The sequence below is a fragment of the Drosophila serrata genome, unplaced genomic scaffold (genome assembly GCF_035046125.1).
Source record: "Drosophila serrata isolate PLE 108 unplaced genomic scaffold, ASM3504612v1 contig_382, whole genome shotgun sequence".
NCBI lineage: Eukaryota > Metazoa > Arthropoda > Insecta > Diptera > Drosophilidae > Drosophila > Drosophila serrata.
The window spans coordinates 8,519,399-8,543,780 of NW_028257280.1; the positions used below are offsets into that span (position 1 = coordinate 8,519,399).

General features: G+C 42.3%; 4 protein-coding genes across 4 annotated transcripts in view; 3 read left to right on the forward strand and 1 right to left on the reverse strand.

Moving 5' to 3' along the window:
* The first annotated feature begins 646 nt into the window (after positions 1-646).
* Positions 647-1,831, forward strand: LOC110185934 (salivary endonuclease-like). Its single transcript, XM_020954952.2, has 3 exons — positions 647-704; positions 765-1,160; positions 1,221-1,831. Exons 1-3 carry the CDS (start codon positions 647-649, stop codon positions 1,829-1,831), a joined length of 1,065 nt encoding a protein of 354 aa, XP_020810611.2.
* Positions 1,832-2,474: 643 nt separating this feature from the next.
* LOC110184339 (salivary endonuclease-like) lies at positions 2,475-3,938 on the forward strand. Its single transcript, XM_020952837.2, has 3 exons — positions 2,475-2,583; positions 2,643-3,050; positions 3,121-3,938. The coding sequence occupies exons 1-3, from the start codon at positions 2,538-2,540 to the stop codon at positions 3,756-3,758; spliced, it is 1,092 nt and encodes a 363-aa protein (XP_020808496.2). The 5' UTR covers positions 2,475-2,537; the 3' UTR covers positions 3,759-3,938.
* On the reverse strand, positions 3,920-6,590 carry LOC110184328 (uncharacterized). Its single transcript, XM_020952827.2, has 3 exons — positions 6,036-6,590; positions 5,530-5,824; positions 3,920-5,459 (listed from the first exon to the last, which is right to left on the reverse strand). Exons 1-3 carry the CDS (start codon positions 6,512-6,514, stop codon positions 4,212-4,214), a joined length of 2,022 nt encoding a protein of 673 aa, XP_020808486.2. The 5' UTR covers positions 6,515-6,590; the 3' UTR covers positions 3,920-4,211.
* Positions 6,591-7,703: 1,113 nt separating this feature from the next.
* The window catches only part of LOC110186669 (uncharacterized), a 30,025-nt gene continuing 13,346 nt past the window's right edge, over positions 7,704-24,382 (forward strand). The window contains exon 1 of the mRNA XM_020955937.2: positions 7,704-8,452. The gene's annotated coding sequence lies outside the window, so the exon portion shown is untranslated. The remainder of the gene's footprint in view (positions 8,453-24,382) is intronic.

The following is a 24,382-nucleotide window of genomic DNA, read 5'->3' on the forward strand; positions in this document are numbered from 1 at the left end:
GAGGGACTCAGCCAAACGGAAGGCAGACAAAAGCCTAGCATACTTTGTCGAGCATTAACCATTTCGAAACATGCACATTAAAGCCACACAGCCACTTGAGCATCTGCCGAGCAAGGACACACATCAAATGGCCAGACAACGACCCACAGACGGATATTATAAGGCAATTATATCAGTCCCAGTCTGGCTGAGATTTTGGTTTGAATTGCAAGGACCCAGAATATAGACAAAGACAAGTTGCTAAAGTACCTGATATAGCTCCAAGTTAACCCATATTTTTCCTTTAATATATCCAAGGATATAAATTTCAAATCAAAGGAAAAGCTTAATGACTAATGGAAGTTCAAAAGGTTGAATATGCTGACCTGCAGAGCTGGAAAATGAAAATACAAATTACCTCGTTTAGTCAAGTGGCAAAATTGCAGTGTGTGTTCCAGGCCCATCAATTGCAAGTACAATAAGAATTTATAAAGTCTTGTTTCCAATATACGTAGAATGTATGTATTTGTTGCCAAAAATAGTCTGTTGTCTCCCAACTGAATGCAAACACGTGCCCACAAGCTTGGCCAGAGAACAATAAGCCTTGAAAGTGGGCCTATACGGTATATAAGCTTTAGTTTCGGGAGCTCATGGATTATCCATCACCATGGAAGCTAAACAACTGCTACGAACTCTGCTGCTGATCGTTCTGGGACTGGGACTTGGTAAGAAGTTGTGTTGAGTTTTAAACTTGATAAATATATTTACAATATTACCCTTGCCAGTTCTTCAGACTCAAGCCGATTGTCCGCTCTCCCGGGCCATGATTGAGGGCACTAATCGCATCTTCACCAACCGAGCGGCCAATGGAAACTACGATCTGAAGCGGGTTCAACGTGTTCGTACCGGAGAAGTGCTGCACATGTTCTGTCAGCCAAATGACATTGTTCAGACCACCTGTCAGAGAACCAATAACTTCAGTCGTCCTCTGCCCATGCGCTGTGTACGTACTCCCATAGCTCCCACAGCCACCGTTGTCACGGATACCTCCTGCCCGGCCACCATGTACTCCGTGGGTTATACCATTAACAATCGTCGTTTGGAACTATACCGTGCCTGCTACGACCGGAATGCCGTTAGAGCACAGTTCTCCACGCATCTGGTGTACCACAAGACATTCTGTGAGTAAAGAACCCATGCTAGGAGATGGAATCTTTAAGTTAATCCTGCTCTTTTTCCAGTCCCGCGAAGACCATGCGCCACATTTACCCGCGATGGAGCCATCAGTGAGACGGATGCCGCCAGTTTTTCGCCCCGTAGCATTTACAGGGCCTTCCGGGCCATCTTTGGCAACACTCAGCGTTACATAGCCAATGAACGTGACACGGTGATCAATCGAGGACACTTGACCCCATCGGCTGATTACCTTTATGGTGACCAGATGTGCGCCACCTTCAAGTATGTCAATGTAGTGCCACAGTGGAAGACCATCAACGAGCGCAATTGGGAGGCTATTGAACGTTGGGTGCGCAGTCGCATTAGTGCTGGTGGTTTTCTAAGGATCAAGACGGGAGCCACTGGTAGACTGACGCTACCCGATAGCCGGAGGCGACAACGACCCATTATCCTGGGAGCCGGCGCCAAGAACATTATGCCCGAGTGGCTCTTTAAGGTGGTGCGGACATCCACTAATCAGCCGCATACCGTGTTTGTGACCTACAACAATGTATTTGCCAGAGCTCGTCCAGGTGTGCCGAGATTCTGTACCTCTATACCTTGCCCTCTGACCCTGTCGAATACGGCAGCTGCCGGTTATACCTACTGTTGCAATGCCACCATTTTTGCCCTTTAAAAAAGCTTAAAATAAATTTGAATTAAAGCAGCATCTTGAAAAAATACATACATAGCATAGCTCAATGCCTGGAGGTTAATTAAAACACAATTGTGCTGACCAGTCTGGCTGCCTATCACTGTCAAGTGTTTATCTCATGTCTAGCTAAAGTTTAATTCCCCACATTTATCAGATATGTCGAAGAGTTCACATCTTTAGAGCCAACCAACCCTTTACTTGCGTCACGTAGACTTCAAGTAGCTGCTGCCTAATGATTACCCTCACGAACGGTTCTTATTTTATTTTCCTCTGCTGCACCTTAGATTCAATTTTAGATAAGTTTTTATGAGTGCTGATGACAAAATGCAAGCCACATAAAGTTCATTGGATGCAGCTGAAAGGGCGAAAGGGCAACGGAACTCCTTTTGTTATTAAACGTGAGCTGGCAAAGGCAAGGTAAACAAGGCAGCCCCCAAGCTGATGGCTGATCATAAATGCAGATAGGGCCGAGTGAAAGGGAAGTGAGTATGGTGGGCAGAGATGGGGTATTCCACCGGGGCAGGCCACGAGCAAGTGTCTCCCAATGGCGACGCTTATCACCGATGACCTGAGAGGTGACCTCGCAGTTCTCAAAACTCGGGAGATAATCGCGAGAAAGACAGCAGTACCAAGCGAAACCTCTGATAATCTCGATCCTCAGTTCTAGTTGGGAGCTCCAAACGTGAAGATGACCGAGCCGCGCTTTCTCTGGCTGAGCCTAAGCCTGCTGCTCCGTGAGTGTATTATCAAAGTGATCAATGTAAATTATGACTAATAATGCGAATGTTTTCAGTTCTTGGAAAAGCTAAAGCCAGCTGTGTTATACCAATAGCCACAATGGCCACCAATCATGTGTTCTTAAGTTTCGAAAATCGTGTCTGGGATCTTTTACACAGCGATACAGTCGCAGTCTCTGGAAGTATATATTTGCTTTGCGATGATGGGAAATCCCCCCGCAAGTTCGATTGCGATGTCCACGGATCATTCAGTCCAGCTCTACCAACAACCAATTGTGCTAAAGTATTTAAACCGACTGTAAGGGAGGTTAACAATGATCCAACTTGCATGACACCGCCATTGGCAATGTTCCTGGTTGGTTACAACTATGGCGGTCGGTTTTTGGAAATCTATCGAAGCTGCTACGATAAAGTGCAATATGCAGCACAATTTTCCATTCACATGGTTTACCGCAGCTTCGACTGTGAGTATACAAATACATATGTTTCATAAACTATAAACATAGTTAACAATCATAATATTTTCAATCTTAGCCGCTTCCCGCCATCCCTTGGGCTTCACTACGGACAGGGCAATGACGGTTAAGGAAGCCGCCGCCTTTAAGAACGACAATATTTACAATTGTTTCGAGGCTGACCTGGGACAAGGTCAGACGTATATGGCCCAGGGCAGTTGCCTCTTCAATCGTGGCCACCTTACGGCAGTCGCGGATTTCCCCTTCGAACAGCTACAGAAGGCCACATTCAAGCTCCGCAATGTCGTTCCCCAGTATGCCGCAGTCAACAATGGCAACTGGAAGGCTGTCGAATCTTGGGTAAGACGATTGTTGAATCGTTATAACTACGATGTCGTAAAGGTCTGCACGGGGGCCCTGAAGGTGAAGCATTTGCAGAACCAACAGACCAGCAAAGCGACACCCATTTTTTTACTGACCAACAAAATTCCCGTTCCCGAGTGGACGTACAAGATTGTGAGCCACCTCTCCGGGGCCAAATACGTAGTGCTAACGTACAATGACATTTACGAAACCAGAAGACCAAATCCCCGACCGATCTGTCAAATTCAAGCATGCGATTCGGATCTGAACCGGGATGGAATGGGCTTCACTTATTGCTGTAAGCCAACCGAATTTATTAGAGATAATTTGTTACATTTGACTGGTGTTTGCTGAGGATAATAGATTTAAAAAAATTAAATTGTTATTTTGAAAATACAATGTACTCCCCCAATTGTCGTGTTTGTCTTTAACTGGATGACAAATTTTTAAACGTAGCTTGTCTCTAGAAAGAGTTGTGTTCATAAATACAGATATGATTAATAAAGATTAATAAATTAATGATTCATCAACATATTTCTACTGACTTTATTATAATAAAAGCTCAATGCTTATTTCTTTACAATTTTAACGTCCTTAAATCGACGTTGGTTGTGAAAAAGGCTAGGAAAACTCTCCGACAGGAAATCAAAATTACACATTTCCAGTGGTGAGTTTTCAACTTCTAGCTCCTCTTATGAAACAAAAGCTTTTATCAAACTTGAACGCGAATGCGCCAAAATTTAAAAATTGTCTTTGAGTATCTAAAAAATATTGTTTAAATATAGCTTAACGACAATGGAGTCTAAACTACGTCTTAAGACCTTTGAGATCGCTTATGCAGATGCAATACAACTTGTCCGTCTTGTCGTTGACACAGTTGGAAACATTCTCGTAGGAATCCAGCCTACTTATTGTAGTTACATCTACCTCCACGGTCTGTGTGAGATTATTAAAGAGGACGGTGGCCCGGAAGTCGGCTCGATTTTGATCGACCTTGAACATGGTGCGATAGGTGGCCACCTCACGATGGTCATCGCCATGAAAGTCCATGTCCAGCGGTACCTTTATCTCTGTTTCATGAACATAATCCAGTGTCAAAGTCGAGCAAATGTCGCTGAGATTCCTGGCGGCCAGGTACTCATTGATCCGACCAATCACCTTGGGCGCCACACTCTCGCCCCACTTCTCATTGATCCGCTTGTAGGGTTCGCAGGTGCAATAGTGATCCGGTATTGCGGCATCTTCGCAAGTTCTCAGTTCGTCGACAGGATAAAACAGAGACTGGCATTTGGGGCAGTCGTGAGCTTTGGGCAATGGGGATCCACCGCCAAGCTCTATGATATGCTTCAGGGTGTTGTGAAGGTCATAGTTGGAGGACAGGCGATTCTGGTTCACCTGCAGGGCCTGGGCGTACTCCGGATACTGGACGCGAAACCAGGGTGGCAAGTAGATGAACATCGATGGCAGGCGCTCCTCCAGAAATCCACTGGGCAGATGAGTAATCCGGCCCCATCGCGTTCCATGATCCGAGAGGAATACGACGATGCTATTCTCAAACACTCCGTCCGCCTCAAAGTCCAGCAGATACTGCAGCACATAGTCCTCCATCTTGGCCGGCATCTCGAAGCTGTCGTGACTGAAGCTGTTCGACCAGAACAGGCCAAAGATGGGCCGATCCTGGACGAACCGGCGGGCAAAATCCCTGGCCATGTCATAAGCGTAGCTGCTTGTGATCCGCCGGCCGATGCAATACCTCATCGAGCACTCCTTGCACTTCCACGTATCCATGCCCGACTCGAAGGCTTTCTGAAAGGGTCTGAGGTAGTAGTCGGTTGGCTGCTCAAGGAATCCTGGTTTTATGTAGTTAAACGTATTCATCCCTGTCTCGTCCTCGGCATAGGCCGTGAGGTAGCTAGCATTCTTAAAGTCCTTCCATAGAAACGGGGTCCGGTCAAGGCAGCCCTTCTGGTGCCAGTCGCAGACATTCACCAGCGCCGACTCCGGATCGTAGCCAGCCAAAATGGCCAGCAGGTTAGGAAAGGTGTTGTCGCCAATCTATCACGGAGAAATTGTAATGAAATTAAAATACATTTTGTGATTAAATTATTGATTAAGTGATTCTTACCTTGTTGTAACCCATCAATTCGTACCATCCGCTCTGGGAGAGGAACTTGAAGACCTTCGGCATTGTGCGTCGGATATTAATCCGCGACAGGCTGTCGATGCCGAACATAAGGACACTTGGCTTACGCTTAGACGGCTCCAGGGAGAGTCCTTTCGGTGGCGGTGTGTACTGGATTAGAGTGTATGCATCGCTCTGCAGAATTTCCGACACGTTACCCAGACGGTGGCAGGCCAGGATCAAGCCATGGACATGCAGCGGCACCTCGTAACTCTGCGAGAAGTACTTGCGCTCCACTCTGTAAAATCAATTAAACATTTTTGGTGACAATTAGTCAATGCCAGGGTTCGAGATACAGCACGTGGTAGGTCTGTTATCAGATACTATTACATTCACAAGGTCACAAACGTTATATACTTCCCAAACAATATCTGAAACGTTTGCCCCTTTTTCTTTGGGAATAACTAGATACACGCGACAATTAAGAGTTCGGATTTCCGAGTATTTACTTATCGTAACTGTCGTGGTCCCGGTCTCTCGTTATCTCCTGATAGTAGCAATTGTACTCCCCCCCACGGGAGTTGAGGAGGCGTGTCGCGAGCGTCTCATTTATGATCAGCACATAGCGCTGACGACTGACATCATAGATGGGGGTCACCAGCGCTGATTCGTTGGTGCAGGGCTCAAAGGTGTCACGATGGAATATAGCCATGGCATCATCCTCGAAGGGGTTCACATACGGTATCTGGCACTTGGCGGTTTTCACAAAAAACTGTGGCAGGACGCCATCCACCTCGATGTCCTTTTCCGCAGAGGTGAAATCAGCTATGGTGCTATCTGAGTCAATGTTGGTAACTGCCTTTCTCAATGTGTATTCCCGGTAGTCAGTGTTGGCTCTTTGACCCGCTAAGCACAAAATCAGAATCGTGGCGATGAGGCACAAGCCAAGCCATTTAAGTAGCGGCAGGTGGAATTGGGCGACTGCCATGGGTGCGCGGAGTTTGCAGTTCGACTTGCGACTGAATAGTCCATGGCCCGTCTTCTTCTATTTACCGATCGATATAGACCAGGTGCTGGAGTTATCAGTACGGGTAACTAAGTTCTAACTACCACGGGCTTTTATCACATTGGCCGGAAGCTTCCATTTGTGGAACTGATACTTACACTTTAATTTCTTAAGTAACAAATGTGGGTACATAATTACAAGTGTTACTGAATTGATCATATCTCCCTCAAAGTAAATACAAAAGCACGTATCGGACAAGAACAGACGGTGATCGAGAGCTCTATGCAGATATCAGTAGTGATTAATAAAACCACTTGACAATTAGAACCGTTTTGGCCACTTAATGCTTTGAGAACTTTGAATGAAATAGAACCATATTTTGTTTCTTTCTCAAAAAATTAAATTAAATAAATATATATGTTATTATTAGTTCATACCATATAATATAATATTAATATCTAAACATGACATGTTATAAAGCTTATCAACGAGCTAACACCGATATTTTTCTAAGAACCTCAATTGATAATGGGAGGTCGTCAAACTGATTTATTAACAGCTCTAATTTAGCTGTGATTGAGCTAACAAGTACGTAACCTGATAAATATATAAGTTAATCATTCCTTATGATGTTAACTTAGCAATTAGATTAATAAAAAAAATACATACAAAATGTTTTTTCTTTTAATTGCTGTGTCTATATAACAGATAACACAATATAAATATAAACTAGAAAAAATGCATTCCCATGAAGTTCCCCTGCGGTTCTTGATGTTCTACTCCAGCGGCTGCTAACAAAACCAAGTTATATCCATAATTTTACTGGACTGAAAATAGCCAAGCTAAGACTGGCTTGTTCATAGAGAATTTGAATTCCCGCCATATGAAAATTGAAACGATAAACAAAATAGGTTTATAGAAAATTGGTTTGAGTCACTGCTGAACAGTGTTGCCAGCTTATCTTACCTAAATGAAAAGCTTATGAAATTTCCACCTACCTTATAGTTATATTATTGTCAGGACTTTATTAAATCGGCACTTAACCATAGTTAACTTATTAAAAAGATGGCATTTTCTAAAAAGTTTATTTTTCATCAAAATCTAGCTTATATGGGTAGTCTGGTAAAAAGTTGGTATTTTCTGGTATATTATCCACAACCAAATGGAGGTATTTTTGTATCTATTCATCGACGGTCTCTCCGTTTTAAGGCAAACAGTCTGCGCGTTTTGGTTCGAGAAATTGGTTGAAAAAGAAAAATGTAGCTGAAAACGCGAAAATATCGAAGAAATAAGCGCAATACACTATTAAAAATAGCGTCAATACATTATTATCGGGTAATTGTCAACGAATGCGCTGAATTTCTTGAAAACAAATCGCGGACCACGCCAAGAAACGGAAAAAAAGAAATGCAAAATATCCTGGCCCACGCAGGATAGGTGTGTGAAGCAAACGCGAGGATAAGTCGCGTAGCAAGAAGAAGCAGCAGGCGGCGGCTGTCAAAACAGAGGAAATCCAGCCGAGATAAAAGTGCATCCGAGGAATACAAAGTGAAATGTAAAATGTGAACGATGTTGCAACGTCGGTCTGCTTGCATCGCAAAGTAAAAGTAAAGCCAGAAGCAAAGCCAGAACAAACAAAATACACAGAAGTGAGTGGGAGCGAGAGCGCGAGTGGGAAAGGGAGTGTGCAGTGCGTGCGTATTGGTAACGGTTTCTGCCTGTGTATGATTGTGTGTGTGTGCTCGCAACAAATTATCGGTTAATTTCCTTCGATTTTGCACAAACAACAAAGAGCGACGGCTGACTTTTGTGTCCGAAAGGGGGATGTCCTCAGCGCCCTGCGCTCAACTGTAAAGCGACCACCAACCACCGCCCCGTTATCAAACGCTGATAACTAAGGTCACACCAACATGCAAGACGGTAAGTGAAGACCAAGTACAGTGAAGCACTTGAGCGGCGAATGCCAAAATTGCCCAAAATAAAAACACGTTTGCCAACGCCACTGGCGGCAACAACAACATTTCCAATTAAGTTGCAGCAAAACACAAAGAGAGAGAGAGAAAAAGAGATAGAGTGGTAGAGAGAGAGAGAGGTATAAAGAGGGGGAAAGAAGAAAGAAAAAAGAAAAACCGGCATGCCGGCTGCTGCATTGTAGAGCTGCTCAAAGTTAAACCAAGTAACAGCAGCAACAAAAACCCTGCACCAAATACAGTGACTCTTCCTAAAAGTGAACGTGCTGCAGCTGCTTACTAGTTACCCCTTGTAATTATGTAAATTTGTTTATACATGCACCTGTTCAAGCTGTTACTTATAACATGCATTTTATAACAAAAAGTTAACATTTTCCAATCCTAAATATTCGTACCTTAGGAAAAGTTTAGATCCATATTTAAAACTTCTCACAATTGGAAAATACACCAAAACTCTCATTATTGGTAAACAATAAAGGAAAGTCCCATTTTTACCTTACAAGAAGACCGAAGATACATACATATAAGTTTTATAGGAACTTTTATTGGAGATTTCAGTCAGAAGCTTGTAAAGTCATGAAGCAGTCACTTCCGAGTCATTTTGTTAAAATTGTCAAAAAATTTTTAGATTTTTAAAATTGTAAATGGAGTATGCAGAGTTAATAACCTTACAAAAACTAACATTAGAAAGCTTTCCTGACTGAAATTAATTAATTTTTGACTTAGTTATGATCGTTTTCGAGTTCGAATTCTGGAGCCCATTGCCAGGGTATACGCACTTCGTCTTGTTTTATAGATTCCCGGTCTGCACTAAACTAAAATACCCTTATACCTTTCGGCTACCGGGTATAAAAAAACTGGCGTGTGTGCCCGTGGGTGTATGTTGGCAATAGAATAGAAAACTGGCCGCGCACTTTAAATATTTTCACCTAACTTACACACACAGAATTGTGCTCGGCCTGCGGTTTTTATTTTTCTGCCCCGCCAACTTTTGAAATGGAAATAATCATAATCAAAGGGTGGGAGCTGGGGGGAGGGCTTTCAACAATGCCACACCCTCTGGACGCCCCTGCGCTTTCCTCTGTTTGCTTTTCGTTTTTATTTTCTTGCTGGAAAAGCCTGAATGTATGAATGAGTTAATCAGAGAGCGAGGAGGCAAAGCGCCAAAAGGCAACAGTCAGCAGACGCATCGTCTGCCTCCGCTCTCTGGTTGCCATCATCATCATCAACATCAACAACAACAAACAGAACGGCAAAAACAATTGCACTAAAGTTTCACTAGAATCTGCAATGAATCAGAAGGGAAAACCAGAAAGGGGTTGGTGTTGGGGCAAAGGGAAAAGTGCTCTCGCTGGAAACTTTATACTCTGCTCAGCAAGGGGTTCTAATGGCAAAGAGACAGTAAAGCAATCCTCACATGGAAAGTATCTTAGGGTTACATAAGATGCCTAAAAGATAGAAAGATAGATAGATAAAAGAAAGTATCTGAAAGTGGTGTAATCGTATTTAGTCTTTAGTTTAGGCAAGACTCAACAATAAAGTCATCATGGTTCCTATTTCCTCACCATTATACGAGGATAGCTATAAGAGCTAGTTCAAAACAAACAGAGTGTATGATATATCTCCCATTGTTAAATACCGAAATAGACGGAAAGTCTTACAGGAAATGAACTTATTATTTCCCCTTTAACCAAGTTATATAGCCATCACCATTGGTCTAACAGAATAACCCCTTCGTTGTGGAGTGTATCAAATGCCATGACAAAGATTCCGACGATGAGTCTGCCATAAATTGCGATGGCATTCTGCGCTTAACGGGTTTTTTGTTTGTTACATTTTTCGACATTTACGCCATTGACGTAATTGTCAGACCCGGCCCAGACACACTACTCAACTGAACCGAACCGAACCGAACCGGCAGTCTGACACCATTGCTCCGCCCAGCTGCCTGATCTCCCCGTACCCAACTCTCAAGCTAACAGCTCCATTTCCATTCCGCAACTCGCTCCCGTCTGGCTTTTTCAAGCTCAAGAGCAACTGGCTGCTCTCTGCCTTGGTCTTTTCATGAATTTGCATTTGCATTTGCGGCCGCCGGGTCCCAACTCCCGACGTCCAACTCCCAACACCCAACTCCTACCGGGTTCGGGCTCTGGCGCATATTACTCTGATTTTTAGCGGGTATTTTTCATAATTTGCTGCTTCGCTACGATTTTTCCGCAACATTTTTTCCCCGTTGCCTTTATGCACGGTTCGTTGCACTTTTTGTCAAGCATTTGCCAAAGTTTTCGGCCGAATTTTCGCCTTGTTGTCGGAATCGCACACAACTAAATGGAATGGTCTAATAAATTCGGGACGCCTTGTAAATCCAGCAGACCAAGCGGACAGCGCTGACTGCCAATTTAGGCGGACCGCAAGCAATTAAAATTTAATTTGCTCAAACCTCCAAATATCGTACATAAACCGCAGCATTAAAATTTAACAGCACAGCAGGTCCTGCGGCGAAATTGCCTACTGACTGGGGCCACTTTAGGACCCGACACATCCCCCAACGCAAAGCAACCCAACTTTCAACTCTGTGGCAAGCAGGAAATTAATTGAATTGAGACACATTTACGAGTGGCCGCAAAAAAAGAGAGATATTATTTTGGGAAGTATTTTTTGCTGGCACATCAAATACATTTATAATTTTATTAGGAGCCTGGCTTCCCATTTGCTGGAATGACAGGCAAATGGGGAAGGTCCTTGTCGGTTAATACTCGAAATACACGCACAGTCCAATGCAATGCACAAGGAGAAAAAGGCTTAGAATATTAGAAAAACATGCCATTATAAGCAATTGCCCTTGTGTATATTTTTTTTTTTATATAAATAGAATTTTTTGGCAGTGCTGGTTGAGTCATTGCCAGTCAGAGATGTGGAGTGTGAAGCGCCGCTTAGAACAGGCCATAAAACAGTTCGCGCAACCTTGTAGCCGAGTGTATTGGGTATTGTTTATGCGTAGGCAACACGCTGCGGTTCCTGTAAAAACCCCTCTCCGTTCGTCCTCCACAGCAGGAGTGTGCTAATGACGCCGCACTTAACCCATGTTAGACGAATAATAGGCGTGTCCAATGCCGACGAGGTCCGGTCCGGTCAGGTCAGGTCATCAGGTAGCAAAGTCAAACTTTATGAGCCCTTGACAACTCTATAAACACAGAACGCTTATCACACCCAGAACACCTATCCCCGCAAGCCATTTTCTCCTTCCCCCCCATTTCAACACTTGAGCCGCAATTTTCACACGGCTTTAATGTTCGGTTTTATGGCTGATACGCCAGTTAGATTGCTTTAAGCCCGGCTCAACGCTCGAGTCCCCTTCAGACAGGGCCAGAAAATGAGAAGACAAGAAAAAAACACAGCCAAGAAATATGGCAAAATGAAAGCATTGCCAAAGAAAAACCTCGCACAAGATGAAAAACTTACAGACAAAACTTTCCGCTTTGGGGAGAGCAGCAGGCGCTCCTCGAACTTTGAGACCAAGTCCAAGACGAAGATGCTGTGTGGGTTTCTGTGTATGTTTCTGTGCCTTCTCGAGATCTCCAAGTTGCATGTTGTCAAAATTGCTTTGACGTTTTATTAGTTTCCAAGCAGCCCCAAGCAGCCGCACTCTAACAAACCGAACATCATCATCATCATCTTCGACCATAGTCGCATTGCAAACAACAAAAAAAAACTGAAAATCGACAGAAAATTTACATAAGAAACGTTGAAGGATGCTCCACGGCTGCTCCACCGGGCACACTTCACTCTAGCCGGCGCTAAAAATAACAAAAAGCAAACCCAAACCCAAAGCCAACTCCCCAATGCGCTGACCAAAGCGAAATGTGTATAAAAAGCGAAATGCGACTGAAACGAACACATTTGAAAATAGTTTGCGGCATGTCAAAAAGCCAGTGACCGCATTAAATTTTCCACTCCGGCCAACGTTTTGGAACACTTCCAGGTTTGGGCCGAAAAGTAGCATAACCGGGCTGCCCGGCGTTTGAATTTGATCGCTCCAGCCAGCTGAGACCCCGGAGATTTACGTTCTCTCATCCAGTCAGGCAGCCTCCCAGCCTCCCAGCCTCCCAGCCTCCTGTTCCCCTGAACATTTCTAATACTTTTTTTGGGGCCAGCGATTTGCGGGATGCTCGCGTGCAGGCTTACTTTCCCAGGCCGGCAGATTGGTCATTGATTAATCACACGAAATGAGAATTTATTGAGGAAATCAAGTGATCAAAAGACGCCCGGAAAGAATTAAACGGATTATAAAAGAGGCTAAAAATAGGCATTACAATAATACATATAGCTAATGAGGCGAGCTAGATTGGGGTGCTGGAAATAGCTTTATATATTCATATCCTATAAAAGTATGAAATATATTTAGGAAATGTGATTACCACTTTGTGTAGTGTGTTAGCTCATCTTCAGAGTAATTGTTTTATGATGTTTAGGAGGTAAGCTAGAAGATAAACCATTGAAATGCAAAATATAGATTAATTACCAATATTTTTGGTAATATTAATAGGTTTATATTTTAAGATGTACTTCACCATTACATGTATTAATCGTAGGGCATCTAGATATCGACCAAGTACTTTGAAACTTATGCTCTTTCCAACTTTTTGGTGGACGAAATGGAGCTCACGGCGCAACTCCCAAAAATGAGATTTGTCCGCAGCTATTTTTGTAGCCATTGCAACCAGGCACACACTCACACACACACACACACACAGAAAAAAAGTCGAGAAAAAAAGCCATGACAAATAGTTCAAAGGCCCAGCTCGTTGAGGGATTTTTTGTTTTCGGTTTTTCCGGACGTCAAGTGTGTGTAGTTTGTTATTTTTAGCACAACCGCACTGGACGCACCCAAGAGAGGGAAAGACACCGTGGAGCGGGAACGGAATCGGGATGGAAGTGTGTGCATTGCACATGACGGAGGGAATAATTAATTCATTGCATTGGCCAAACCAAACCACTTGGGCAGGCTTGGGATCGGGTTCAGGCCCACAGCTCACCTCGCTTGGAAATGGGTCAGCAGGCAGGCAGGCAGGCAGTTTCCTGCCTTTTGTCTCATTTGACGATCATGATTATTACAATGACGATGACGCCGCCCAGGTTACGTCACACGCACACACCCACTCCCACCCAAAATGGGTGCCCTTTTGGCCTTTGCTCCAGAATCAGATTAGTTTGCTTATTGCGTTTTATTGGCGTGTCAAATGGTTGCAACTTGCAGCCCAATTGTGTCTATCGATTGTCTGCCTTTGCAGCCGCAACTCATTAAGGCGGATTGCCCCCAAGACGATGCCTTGGGCACCGCCTCCTCCACTTCGATGGGATTGGGGGATCAAGCACAATACTTTGCCTTTTGTAATTCAGCTGATTATGAGATTGTTGACTTGTGTGTACGCCTTCCCCTCCCTTCCCTTCCCCTTTCCATGTGTGCGTAAAGGGGGTAAAAGTGCCGGGGCTTGGGCTATATATACACACACACAGTGTCTGCCATAATAATAGCACTTGCCATTAAGAAGTTGTTCTTTTGAAGTACTTAAAAATTTTACAGTTTCTGGGACATAATTCGTGTTGTGCTGTACATTTATCTTCGAACTTCACAGACTTTGGGAAATCGGGACAACTATAACTCTCTATATTGCATTATTCTTTCAGTGTTTTGGTGTGCATTAAATATTTATTTATAAATTATTGCTCATTATAATTTGTTCAAATTTTTACTTAGGGTATGTTTGTATACACATGCAGGATATTACATATAATTTAGGTCAGAAGCTTGAAAAGCAGTCAAGGAGTCATTTCCGACCCTATAAATCATATATATTCTTGATCAGCATCATAAACCGAGTCAATCTATCCATCTTAAAGAGGAAACAGAATTTTAAAATTTTTCCGAAATTGTATAAGGGGTTACATCGTTAAAATTGTCAAAAATTTTCAAAAAAAAATTGAATATTTTAATAAAAACTAACATGGGAAAGCTTTCCGAAATAAAATATTAATGCTTTTTTGGCTTAGTTATGAGTGTTTTAGTTTTCGATTTATCGTAAAAATTGTCATATAAAAATATTGATTAATAATAGAATATTAGTATCCTAAATGTTCGATTCGATCCTATAATTCGTTGGCAAATACCTTTTAAGCTTAGCGTTCTTTCTTCCGATTTGTACAGGGTTTCTCTGGAAGTGAAATAGAGATATAGTCTGGTTTTATTTGGAACTGTTCCTATTATCATAACCCCCGCTGTAGGAGTACTCTTACTCGTACTTTTACCCGACTCTTTTTGTTATTGTGCTTTATTTACATTCCGCTTTGCCGCAGCTCTTCTTCGCCATGGTCAATGGCCGATCCGCTGCACAAGGGGAGGAACTGCCTCGCAGAGTGCGGTTTGGGGGGGAGGAGGAGACACAAATGACGACGAGCTCTTCTGCCAGGGACTGTGATATAATCTGCGGTTGCCCAGCAACTGGAATAACACTCATCTTCTAAGACTTCCATGTGCGTTGCCGCTGCTGTTCATCATTTGTTCTGCCGCAGACCTCGGAGGCAACCACTCACCGCATCCATATCCCCATATCCCCATATCCATATCCATATCCGCACACATTGCAGCTTTGTCAGCTGCCAACAGCACCACCAATGGCTAAATTAAAAAAGAGGGAGGGAGGAGAGGAGGTGGAGAGAGTGTAGGGCCGACGGCAAGTGCCGTTCAGTTTAACTAACGGCCTGTCAAATGGGCGCGGTGTTAGTTTTTCAGTTAGTTTTTCATTTGCTCAAAGATGAATGCCAGCTAAAACACACTACACTCTATAGCAGCAGCACACAGCGTCGAAATAGGAATACGAAGTACTCCTCAGAATAAAAAATAAAGGACCTCCTTTCAAGCAGCGGCCCCATAATTTACATAACACTCACTCGCACTTAGTGAGTGACCTAAATTTGACAGCCGCCAGCGTCTCCACCTGCTGCTAACGAAGAGCGGCTGCTGCTGCCAGAAAGGAAATTCCTCGGGGTCCTTTGTGTGGCGCGCGGTGGCAGGAGTATCCAGAGATCGCGGACTGTAATTAACTCGGGGCATGGGATGCCTTGGCAACCGCAAAGGTCAGGGATTTCGTGTCCGCCTCAAAAGGCGTGAGGTGAAAGCGAAAATGTTGGCTATGCCCTTCTCTATATACGTGAAGCTTAAGCTAAATATTCATAAATTTAGCAATTTGCTTAATTTGTTTTCCACCAGGACCACCGGGAAATGGTGAAAAGCCATTAGGGCACTTTAGTTGCCTAACGAAAGGTGATTAATATATCTAGTGTTTTTTGTGGGTTGCCTAATAGATGATGTGAAAACATTACCAAGTCATTTAAAATAATGAATTAAAGTGAAATGAATTTAAATGTCAGTGATCCTGGATCATTTGTTTGCCCAAATCGAATATAAAAATCAAATGTCTTCGATTTAATGACTTAAATGTCACCCTCCTACCCTGGCAGACCATCCATTGATGGCCAATCGCAAGTCTTGTGCAACATGCAGCAACATTTATCATCGCTGGAAAAGCACAAATGGCACGCCTCGGCCGTTTACGCAATGGAAAGTGTCGCCATATATGTGTGTGTGGGTGGGTGGTCTCCCACTTCCTCTCTCACTCCCTATTTTCCCACACCCTACACTGGAGTAGAGGATTTTCCTTTTTTTCTCCCTTGGCAAGCGTCTCGGGACGACGCATCTGATGTGTCCAACTCGCTATCTCTTGGATTTCCATTTAGCTTTTATTGTGTAGCAACAATTTCAATTTCTATGGGTGTAGCGGGGGAGTAGCGGGTGTAGAGGCCTGATTAATGAATGAATGAATGAATACCCAAGTCAAGTGACAGAAACGTTGTTTAATTTACGGCTCCAGTTGCTGGATGACTACAATAAACAACTGTGGAGTAACCAGGAAAGAGAGAAAATGCTGACAATAAACGCTTTGCAGACTGGAGAAATCCTTACGTAAACAGCGGCTGACGCATACTTCTTTTCCTCTGGCATATTAAAAATGCAAGTTTGCCACAAAAGTTCCATTTCGACAGGATATAACAAGGCAACCTGCAAAATTTCCTACTCAAACTTAAATAATTTTTTAGGTTTCACTTCTACACCATAAACTAAAGCTCTTTTTAAGATAATATAATGGTTGTAAATGTAGGAAAAGTAGAACCATTTAGGTCTGTCAACCCGGTGTGTAGCACAATTTCCATTGTGTGTGTGGAAAAAGTTTGGAGTGCAGGAACATTTCCGTTTTTCCCCCCCGTTTGCATTAGCCGAGCTGCCACTTCACTTTGTCGATTGGCATTGTAATGGCCTTTCACTGCTCCAGCTGGCCGACAAGTGGCCAAAACTTTTGCCAAGCTGACCCATATACGTCTGCCAGTTCCGGGCAGACCATTTTAATTGCTTTGTTTTATTGCCTCCCCCGATATGAAGCCGTTGCTTTGGTAAGTTTATATTCATTACTTGGGAAAACACAGGATACCGGCAAGCACAACTGAAAACTCACTAAAAACTGGCTATAATTTAGGTCGAAATTTGCACTTTGAATCGAGTAACTGGCAGCCCCTCAAAATCACAGTAAATACACAAAAAAAATCGCACAAGCGCAGAGCCCACATTTTGCACTACGCTAATTCCAAAGCAAACAAAATGCTCAAATTGTTTACTCATTACTTTTGGCTCCTGCCTTTTTTATTTATTTCCATGAGCGTTCCCATATTTCCCCCCAGCCAGCAGTGAGGCAATCGAAGCTTATAGTTAAATGCCTTTAATCTATATATAACTATGGCAAGGCACACCGCACAATTATGGCAATAAATATATCAACGCTAATGTATGCGATTTCGGGACCAACTGTTAATTAGCACTCCAAGCGTGGCCACAAGGTCTCCTCATTCTCCGCCCCAAATAGGAGTCACCATGTACCCCAAAAACGGCAAAGACACAGACAGACCAACAAATGAAGCGTGGTAAAAAAATAAATAATAGCCAAATGAAGCGTAAACAACCAGAGCGCCAGTGCCGAGCGCCAATCTGGCCAAAAGTTCCATGAATGAATGAAATGGCTCTGTACTTTTAGCCGGGCAACGGTCGGTCTGGCCACGCCCACAACGCCCACGGCGCCACACGATTGTTTGCCGGAGGTTTTATGGGTATTACCCATATGCACACCCGTGCAACGAGGGCTTAGTCCGAACCCACATCATCGTCGTAGTCGTAGTCGTCGTCGGGGGCGGCAAATGTCAATAGTTACACAAGAAAAACTATCAGTGTATTGATAATAGAAATATATTAAAAGTAATTAATACTAAAAACTATAAAAGTTATGCCAAATAAGTAAAATTTTAATCACTCAAAAAGTATTTCCAAATGCCTAAACTACGTACTGAAAATATACATTCTATAAAATACTATTTTCAGACTTCATTACTAATTACCAACTTTGTAGAATATTTAAAATTTACAAACCCTATTTTTGTCCGTGTACCAGGGCAACATTGTTTCCAGCACTTGGGCTAATTGTTTGTGGCAACAAGCACTTGGCAGTGGCTTCTCTGTTTCCTTGGCTGAACCAAACACAAAAACCCAAAACCGATAAGCCTAATATGTTGAATTGCCTTCAAACAGCTTTGAATAAGTTTTTGTTTTGGGCTAACTTAACTTGAGAATCGACAAGAACAATGGCCAATCAGGAAGGAATCTTTCTACGGCAAAGTTTTCATTGTTCCTCCGGTCATAATCTTATTTTCAGCTCGTTCGTTCGATGGTCTTTCATGTTTGACTCACCACAGAGAATTCTTTGGTGCTTACTCCACTTCTATTTGCGCTTATCTGGCGGCTGGTTTTGTCATTACACAAAATACAATTGGGGACCAGCAGAGCTTCCGCTGGAAATGAGCTTTAGTAGAAATTTAATTACAAAAATATTAGCACATTATTTTGGTGCACCGCACCTAATGCATGCCACTCCCCTGGTTGCAGTGAGGAAACTGCAGGGGGGAACCATGTTGCCGCTTTTGGCATTGGACTTCCAAACTAGCAAATTTTGCTGCACAGCGCCAATCGATGGCGTTTAATTGGTAGTATTAAGGCAGAGGGGGACGAAGGTGCGTGTGCTATGGATGTGGTGTCTATGGTCATGTCTCCCCGGTACCCAGTCGAGCGCTAATGTTATTTGCCAAGGCATTAACATGCAACGGACGCATTACGCATACGCCACGTGTTCGGCTAACCATGTTCAGAGTGCGTTTTTGCCAATTACCCATGCCGTTCCAGCCGCACAAAGTGTCAGCATAAATAATTGACTGACAGACGACTAGACGAGCAGAGACGAGACGAGAGCCAGTCTCTATGGAGCTCTTTGTGATGCAAATGCAAATGCAAATGCAAATCTTATCGGGTTGACATAGTTAACTCAACCCAACTGACCGACGGTAGGCGGAAATTCGATTGTAATTATTAGCAATTTTTAGCACCAAACGAGTTTATTTACAAGCTAACCACAGTAGTGCCAGTACCGTCGGGATACTGTATTATTCACAAGATGCAAACTCGTTTGCAGTTGGCCAGTTATCTCGCCCACTGAGTCTGTTTTTGTGGCCAAATTGAGATGACAAATGTATATATATAGTTGTTCTTCTTCAAATACAAAGACGTTGTACGGGGCGTATGCGCAATGCATTTCCTTTGTTTACTCAGCAATACTGGTTGTACCAAGCATTGGCCTCTGATATCACTGCCATTCCCTTCACTACTCCAAATAGATAAGGCTCTCTGGCATTCAGTGCAAACAACAGAGATTAATGGCAGCATTTTAATACCCCAGAGGTTTTTCTTTTTTTTTTTTTATGATCGCCACAAACATTTTTCCAAGCCAATTGAAACCACCCACACAGGCGCCACTCTCGATTGCATTTAGTGCCACCGCAAAGAGTCAACTGCTCTTAATTGCAAAATAATTGACTTTATTTTTAGTTTATTACCCCGCACAGTTATATTTTTTAATTTTCCAGAGTAGCGCAATACTCGCAATTTGCCGAGTGTTTCAATTAAATTAAATGAAAAACTTTTGCGGCCAAATGTGAATTTGCAACTGACACAACAGGGGAAAATCTCAGTCAGATAGATAGAGAGAGAGAGGGAGAGAGAGAGATACTGCGGTCACAAGCCGCAAAAAGCATTTAACCCACATTTTTGCCGGCAACAAAAAACAGCAGCTGAGGCACCACTGGGACTTGGTTAAGACTCACATTATGCAAAGTGCTGCTGGCCAGCAAAGATACACTGGAAGCTAGCCTGGCCAGCTGACTCTGACCAAGATGGATGCGTGGGCTTTTCCAGCACACGGCAGTGTCGTACTGGAGGATGACGAGCTAAACAGCATTTTAATTTGCTGTTCGCTCGCATTAATTAGCCAAAGCCATGGACAAACAGCAAATAGCAAAACCGGCCCGGAAGAAACCCAAACTGCAATTGCAACCGGCAATGTGCTGGCAAACGAGTATTTTGCCGGCCAGCTCTCGGAATGTGTATCAAGTGACCAATTCATGGAATTGGTAAGGGGCATTTACATGGCTCCCACGGCTGTCGTTTTATTTGAGTTATATGGCCACCTATCGAAACCCTACAAAAAAAATGAATGAAAACTCTGCGGTTGAACAGTGACAAAACATTGTTCAATTTGTTGCTTGAATTGAACTCAATTGTTATGTGATAACAGCAAGATACACCTAAGAATATAAAGGTAATACTTGGGGAATAACTTGGGAGTAATTAAGATTTTAAAACTTATATTCTAATGATTGTATAACCCTCGGTTCAAGTGTATTTTAAGAAGTGTTCTGTATTTCTTAGAATGCTCATAGTAAGATCTTACTTTATCCAAGCGAAGCTCTCTCTACCCTCCTATCCTGTTGTAGTAAATTTGATATATTTTCTTGAATGTAAGTTGTTCCCTATTTCGAAGCACTGTTTGAAAAACAGTTTGGTGGTGCCCCTCTTGAAATGTATATCAAGTGCAAGCAGAACACGCGTCCGGACATGAGATGCCGTGACCGATCCCAAACTGCCAGTGACACAATTCCCGATCCAACACCACAATATAGGGTTTCGGATGGTTCCCTACAACGTGCAACACGTGCCCGGTGCCCATTAAGTGCCACACAATATGTGCAGCAATAAATTAAGTGAAATATGCAATATACAATATGTCGAGTTAAATATGAACGTCGTCGTCGTCGTCACAGTCGCATATTCACTTTTTTGTGTGGGGCAAGCTGACATCACGGTGCTCTCGGTACCACTGGGCGGTGGTGCGCGGGTGTAGGCGTGGCCAGGGTGGTGCCATGTTGCCATGGTGTGGCGGTTTCGCTGCTTGCTGCATTTACATGCTAATGGAGGAACGCGCGTTGTAATTTATGCGATCCGTTATTGTGTTATCGCGGTGGTACGACGCTGTGAGCCAAGGTCAAAAATTGCGCAAACTTCCGCACAAGTTGAATAACCGAATGTCAGAACTTTATTCGCAAATAGAGAATTTGATTAACTATTTAGTCAGCGAAAGTATGCCAACAACAAGAAAGGAAGTTGAATTTGGGTAACCGAAATTTATATACCCTTGCAGAGAAAATCGGTCATAACTAAGCCAAAAATGCTCTAATTCCCAATCGGAAAGCTGTTCTGTGGTAGTTTTTAATAGGTTTATAAATCTGCATACCTAAATTACATTTTTCTAGTATTACAAATTTTGACAATTTTTCAAAGTGTCAACAATGTAAAATTCTGTTATAAAGTTTGGAAAAAATTTCAAAAAATTTAATTTCTTTCCTAGATGCATAGAAAGATTCGCCTGTTGATGCTAATCAAGAATACATATGATTTATAGGGTCGGAAATGACTCCTTCACTTAATTCTAAGCTTCTGACTGAAATTATAATACCCTGCAAGGGCGTTATTTATCTATATATTTATATGACGATTTTTCTATAGCCCTCAGCTTAAAAAACTCATAACTAAGCCAAAAATGCTCTAATTCCCAATCGGAAAGCTGTTCTGTGCTAGTTTTTAATAGGTTTTTAAATTTGCATTCTTGTATTTAATTTTTAAAATATAACAAATTTTGACAATTTTTCAAAGTGTCAACAATGTAAAATTCTGTTATAAAGTTTGGAAAAAATTTCAAAATATTTAATTTCTTTCCTAGATGCATAGAAAGATTCGTCTGTTGATGCTAATCAAAAATACATATGATTTATAGGGTCGGAAATGACTCCTTCACTAAATCGTAAGCTTATGACTGAAATTATAATACCCTGCAAGGGCGTTATTTATCTATATATTTATATGACGATTTTTCTATAGCCCTCAGCTTAAAAAACTAATAACTAAGCCAAAAATGCTCTAATTCCCAATCGGAAAGCTGTTCTGTGCTAGTTTTGAATAGGTTTTTAAATTTGCATTCTTGTATTTAATTTTTAAAATATAACAAATTTTGACAATTTTTCAAAGTGTCAACAATGCAAAATTCTTTTATAAAATTTCGGAAAAATTAAAAGAAAAAAAAATTTCTTCCCTAGATGCCTAGAAAGATTCGTCTGTTGATGCTGATCAAGAATATATATGATTTATAGGGTCGGAAATGACTCCTTCACTTAATTGTAAGCTTATGACTGCAAGGGTATAAAAATAAGTCATATGTTTACCAACTTTAGCATAGCTTTCTCATAAAAGAAATCACTGTTTAAGAGATACATTGTTTTCAATACAAACAAAAGTTTGTTTACTTCTTATTCAACAATTAATTAATGCTTAGGTGAAAATTAAATTGTTTAATAAATATTAAAATCAAAAAGTTATCTGTCTTCATACAAATTTGTATATTATAATTTGGTAAATTGAGTTTAATTATTCTCTATAATTTAATGTAGAAACCCAAACTCCCTTGTTGACTTCAAAGCCCAATTATTCACTCAATTATTTATAGTAAAGTTTTAATTAAACATCATTGAGTCTAGTTCCATAAGTAATTGGTTTCCAGGTCACTTGCAGCAAAACCACATAACTTGTCTGTTTTGATATATTCAAAGCAAAATGGTAGATATCTAAGTTGTATGGACGCAAATCCCATTCATGTCAGAAGCCACACAGGCTTGTGGCTCGTGCTTTGATTCAATTTACGCTTGACAGAAAGACCAACCATTTTCTAGGCAAATTGAAAACTTCAACAGAAGAGTTTTTTGGGACCCTTGGCTTCCTCTGGCTGGCGCGTGCGTTGCTCATTTGGGTGTTGTTGATTTTGATTAGCATCCCGTGCACCTGGTGATGCTGCCACCTGCCTCCAGTTTTTCGCCTCCGGAATTAGCATCATCCATCACGAAAGTTCACTTAGCCCATTAGTTGTGACGCCAGTGGAGGAGGCAGCTTGGTTAACACATCGTTGGCCCAAATTAATGCCACGCTATGATTACATGCTTCATTAGGGCAATCCTCTAGAGCTAATCAAACCCGCTTAATGTGGGCACGAAATTCGGTTTATTGATTTTTAGGCAATAAGGACTATCGAATGATTTGTTTACAATTTGGTTGAAGTGAATATTGAATTGTGTGGCAAAAGCATTTATAGAGCAAGCTTGTTGGCAAATTGATTTTATTACTGCTGTTTGAATTTAATAGACAAATTGGACAGTCAGGTATTAAATTGATTCAATTCTGCTGACATACATACACAGTTTAAATAGTTTTAATATTTATCTATGAAAACTGACACCTTGTAGACGAGAGCTTTAACTAACTATTATCGCATTGATTGCACTCTTTGTGATTGCAAGTGCACTCTAGCCTTCACTTGCTGACTTTGTTCTGGTTAAAGGTTATTTAAACTTAAGCCGACAGCTCGCTCACTTCATGTCAAGTTTAATTCCTCTAATGTGCGGTCTTGCACTTGACCACGTCTGCAGTCCACTGGCAGCGGAAATTCCGCAATTAAGCGACAATAAGCTGACCCAAAGTGGACACGCACCGGAACCATTCGCCCACGTTTTTCCCAGGTTCTATGCTGGTTTTCCTCGTTTTCTTTCTGTCAGCGACACCATGGGGTAAATCAATGCCAAAACGAGGGACATTTGTTACTGCATACTTGGGGCTCTAGTCCTCCCTATGGCTTGTAATCAGCAAAAACATTAATTAAACCTGAGCTTAGGATGCCAGACACCGGCCAACGTGTTCCTGCAGTTCACTTTAATTGAACCAAAGTTACTTGTCCTGCCTGCGACTGCGTCTTTTCAAACAAATTAATTCCATTTTCGTTGGCCCAGCCCCGGAAAAGGCTATTCGGCAATGCCCTTTCATCCTTTCATCCTTGGCAGACAGTCTGTCAGCTTTTCAACCGTTTTCAGTTCAATTAGAGTGCAAGGCGATGTAATGAAAGGCAACTGCAAAGAGAATTCTCTGAGCTCCTTAAAGTTGTGCCCCGAAAAAAGGGGACATGAATTAAATTTTATATTCATGCTGCCAGCCAATCCACAATACTCACTCCAATTGGCAGCCCGCAGCCCACAGCCACTCCTGCTCATTCATCAATAAGCGACGGAAAGGACAAGGTTGTAAAATGTCAGGCAGCTGTCAGGACACCCGGGTCCTTCTGTCCCAGTTGCGTTCGCCTGTGTATATGTGTGTGTGTGTGTATTAATTTGATTAAATGTTACTCGGCACACACATGGAACATAACCCAAATCCAACAACTTTTTTTTCGACTCGTTCCTTCGACAGGTTCGTCTGCACACAGAGAAATATACATACTATTTCGGAAATATTATTCGGAAG

Coding starts and splice junctions, on each gene's coding strand:
- LOC110185934 (XM_020954952.2), top strand. CDS start 647: ATGGAAGCTAAACAACTGCTACGAACTCTGCTGCTGATCGTTCTGGGA. Junction 705..764: donor CGTTCTGGGACTGGGACTTG/GTAAGAAGTTGT, acceptor TACCCTTGCCAG/TTCTTCAGACTCAAGCCGAT. Junction 1,161..1,220: donor GGTGTACCACAAGACATTCT/GTGAGTAAAGAA, acceptor CTCTTTTTCCAG/TCCCGCGAAGACCATGCGCC.
- LOC110184339 (XM_020952837.2), top strand. CDS start 2,538: ATGACCGAGCCGCGCTTTCTCTGGCTGAGCCTAAGCCTGCTGCTCC. Junction 2,584..2,642: donor GAGCCTAAGCCTGCTGCTCC/GTGAGTGTATTA, acceptor GAATGTTTTCAG/TTCTTGGAAAAGCTAAAGCC. Junction 3,051..3,120: donor GGTTTACCGCAGCTTCGACT/GTGAGTATACAA, acceptor TTTCAATCTTAG/CCGCTTCCCGCCATCCCTTG.
- LOC110184328 (XM_020952827.2), bottom strand. CDS start 6,514: ATGGCAGTCGCCCAATTCCACCTGCCGCTACTTAAATGGCTTGGCTTG. Junction 5,825..6,035: donor GACCACGACAGTTACGATAA/GTAAATACTCGG, acceptor TTGATTTTACAG/AGTGGAGCGCAAGTACTTCT. Junction 5,460..5,529: donor AATTGATGGGTTACAACAAG/GTAAGAATCACT, acceptor TCTCCGTGATAG/ATTGGCGACAACACCTTTCC.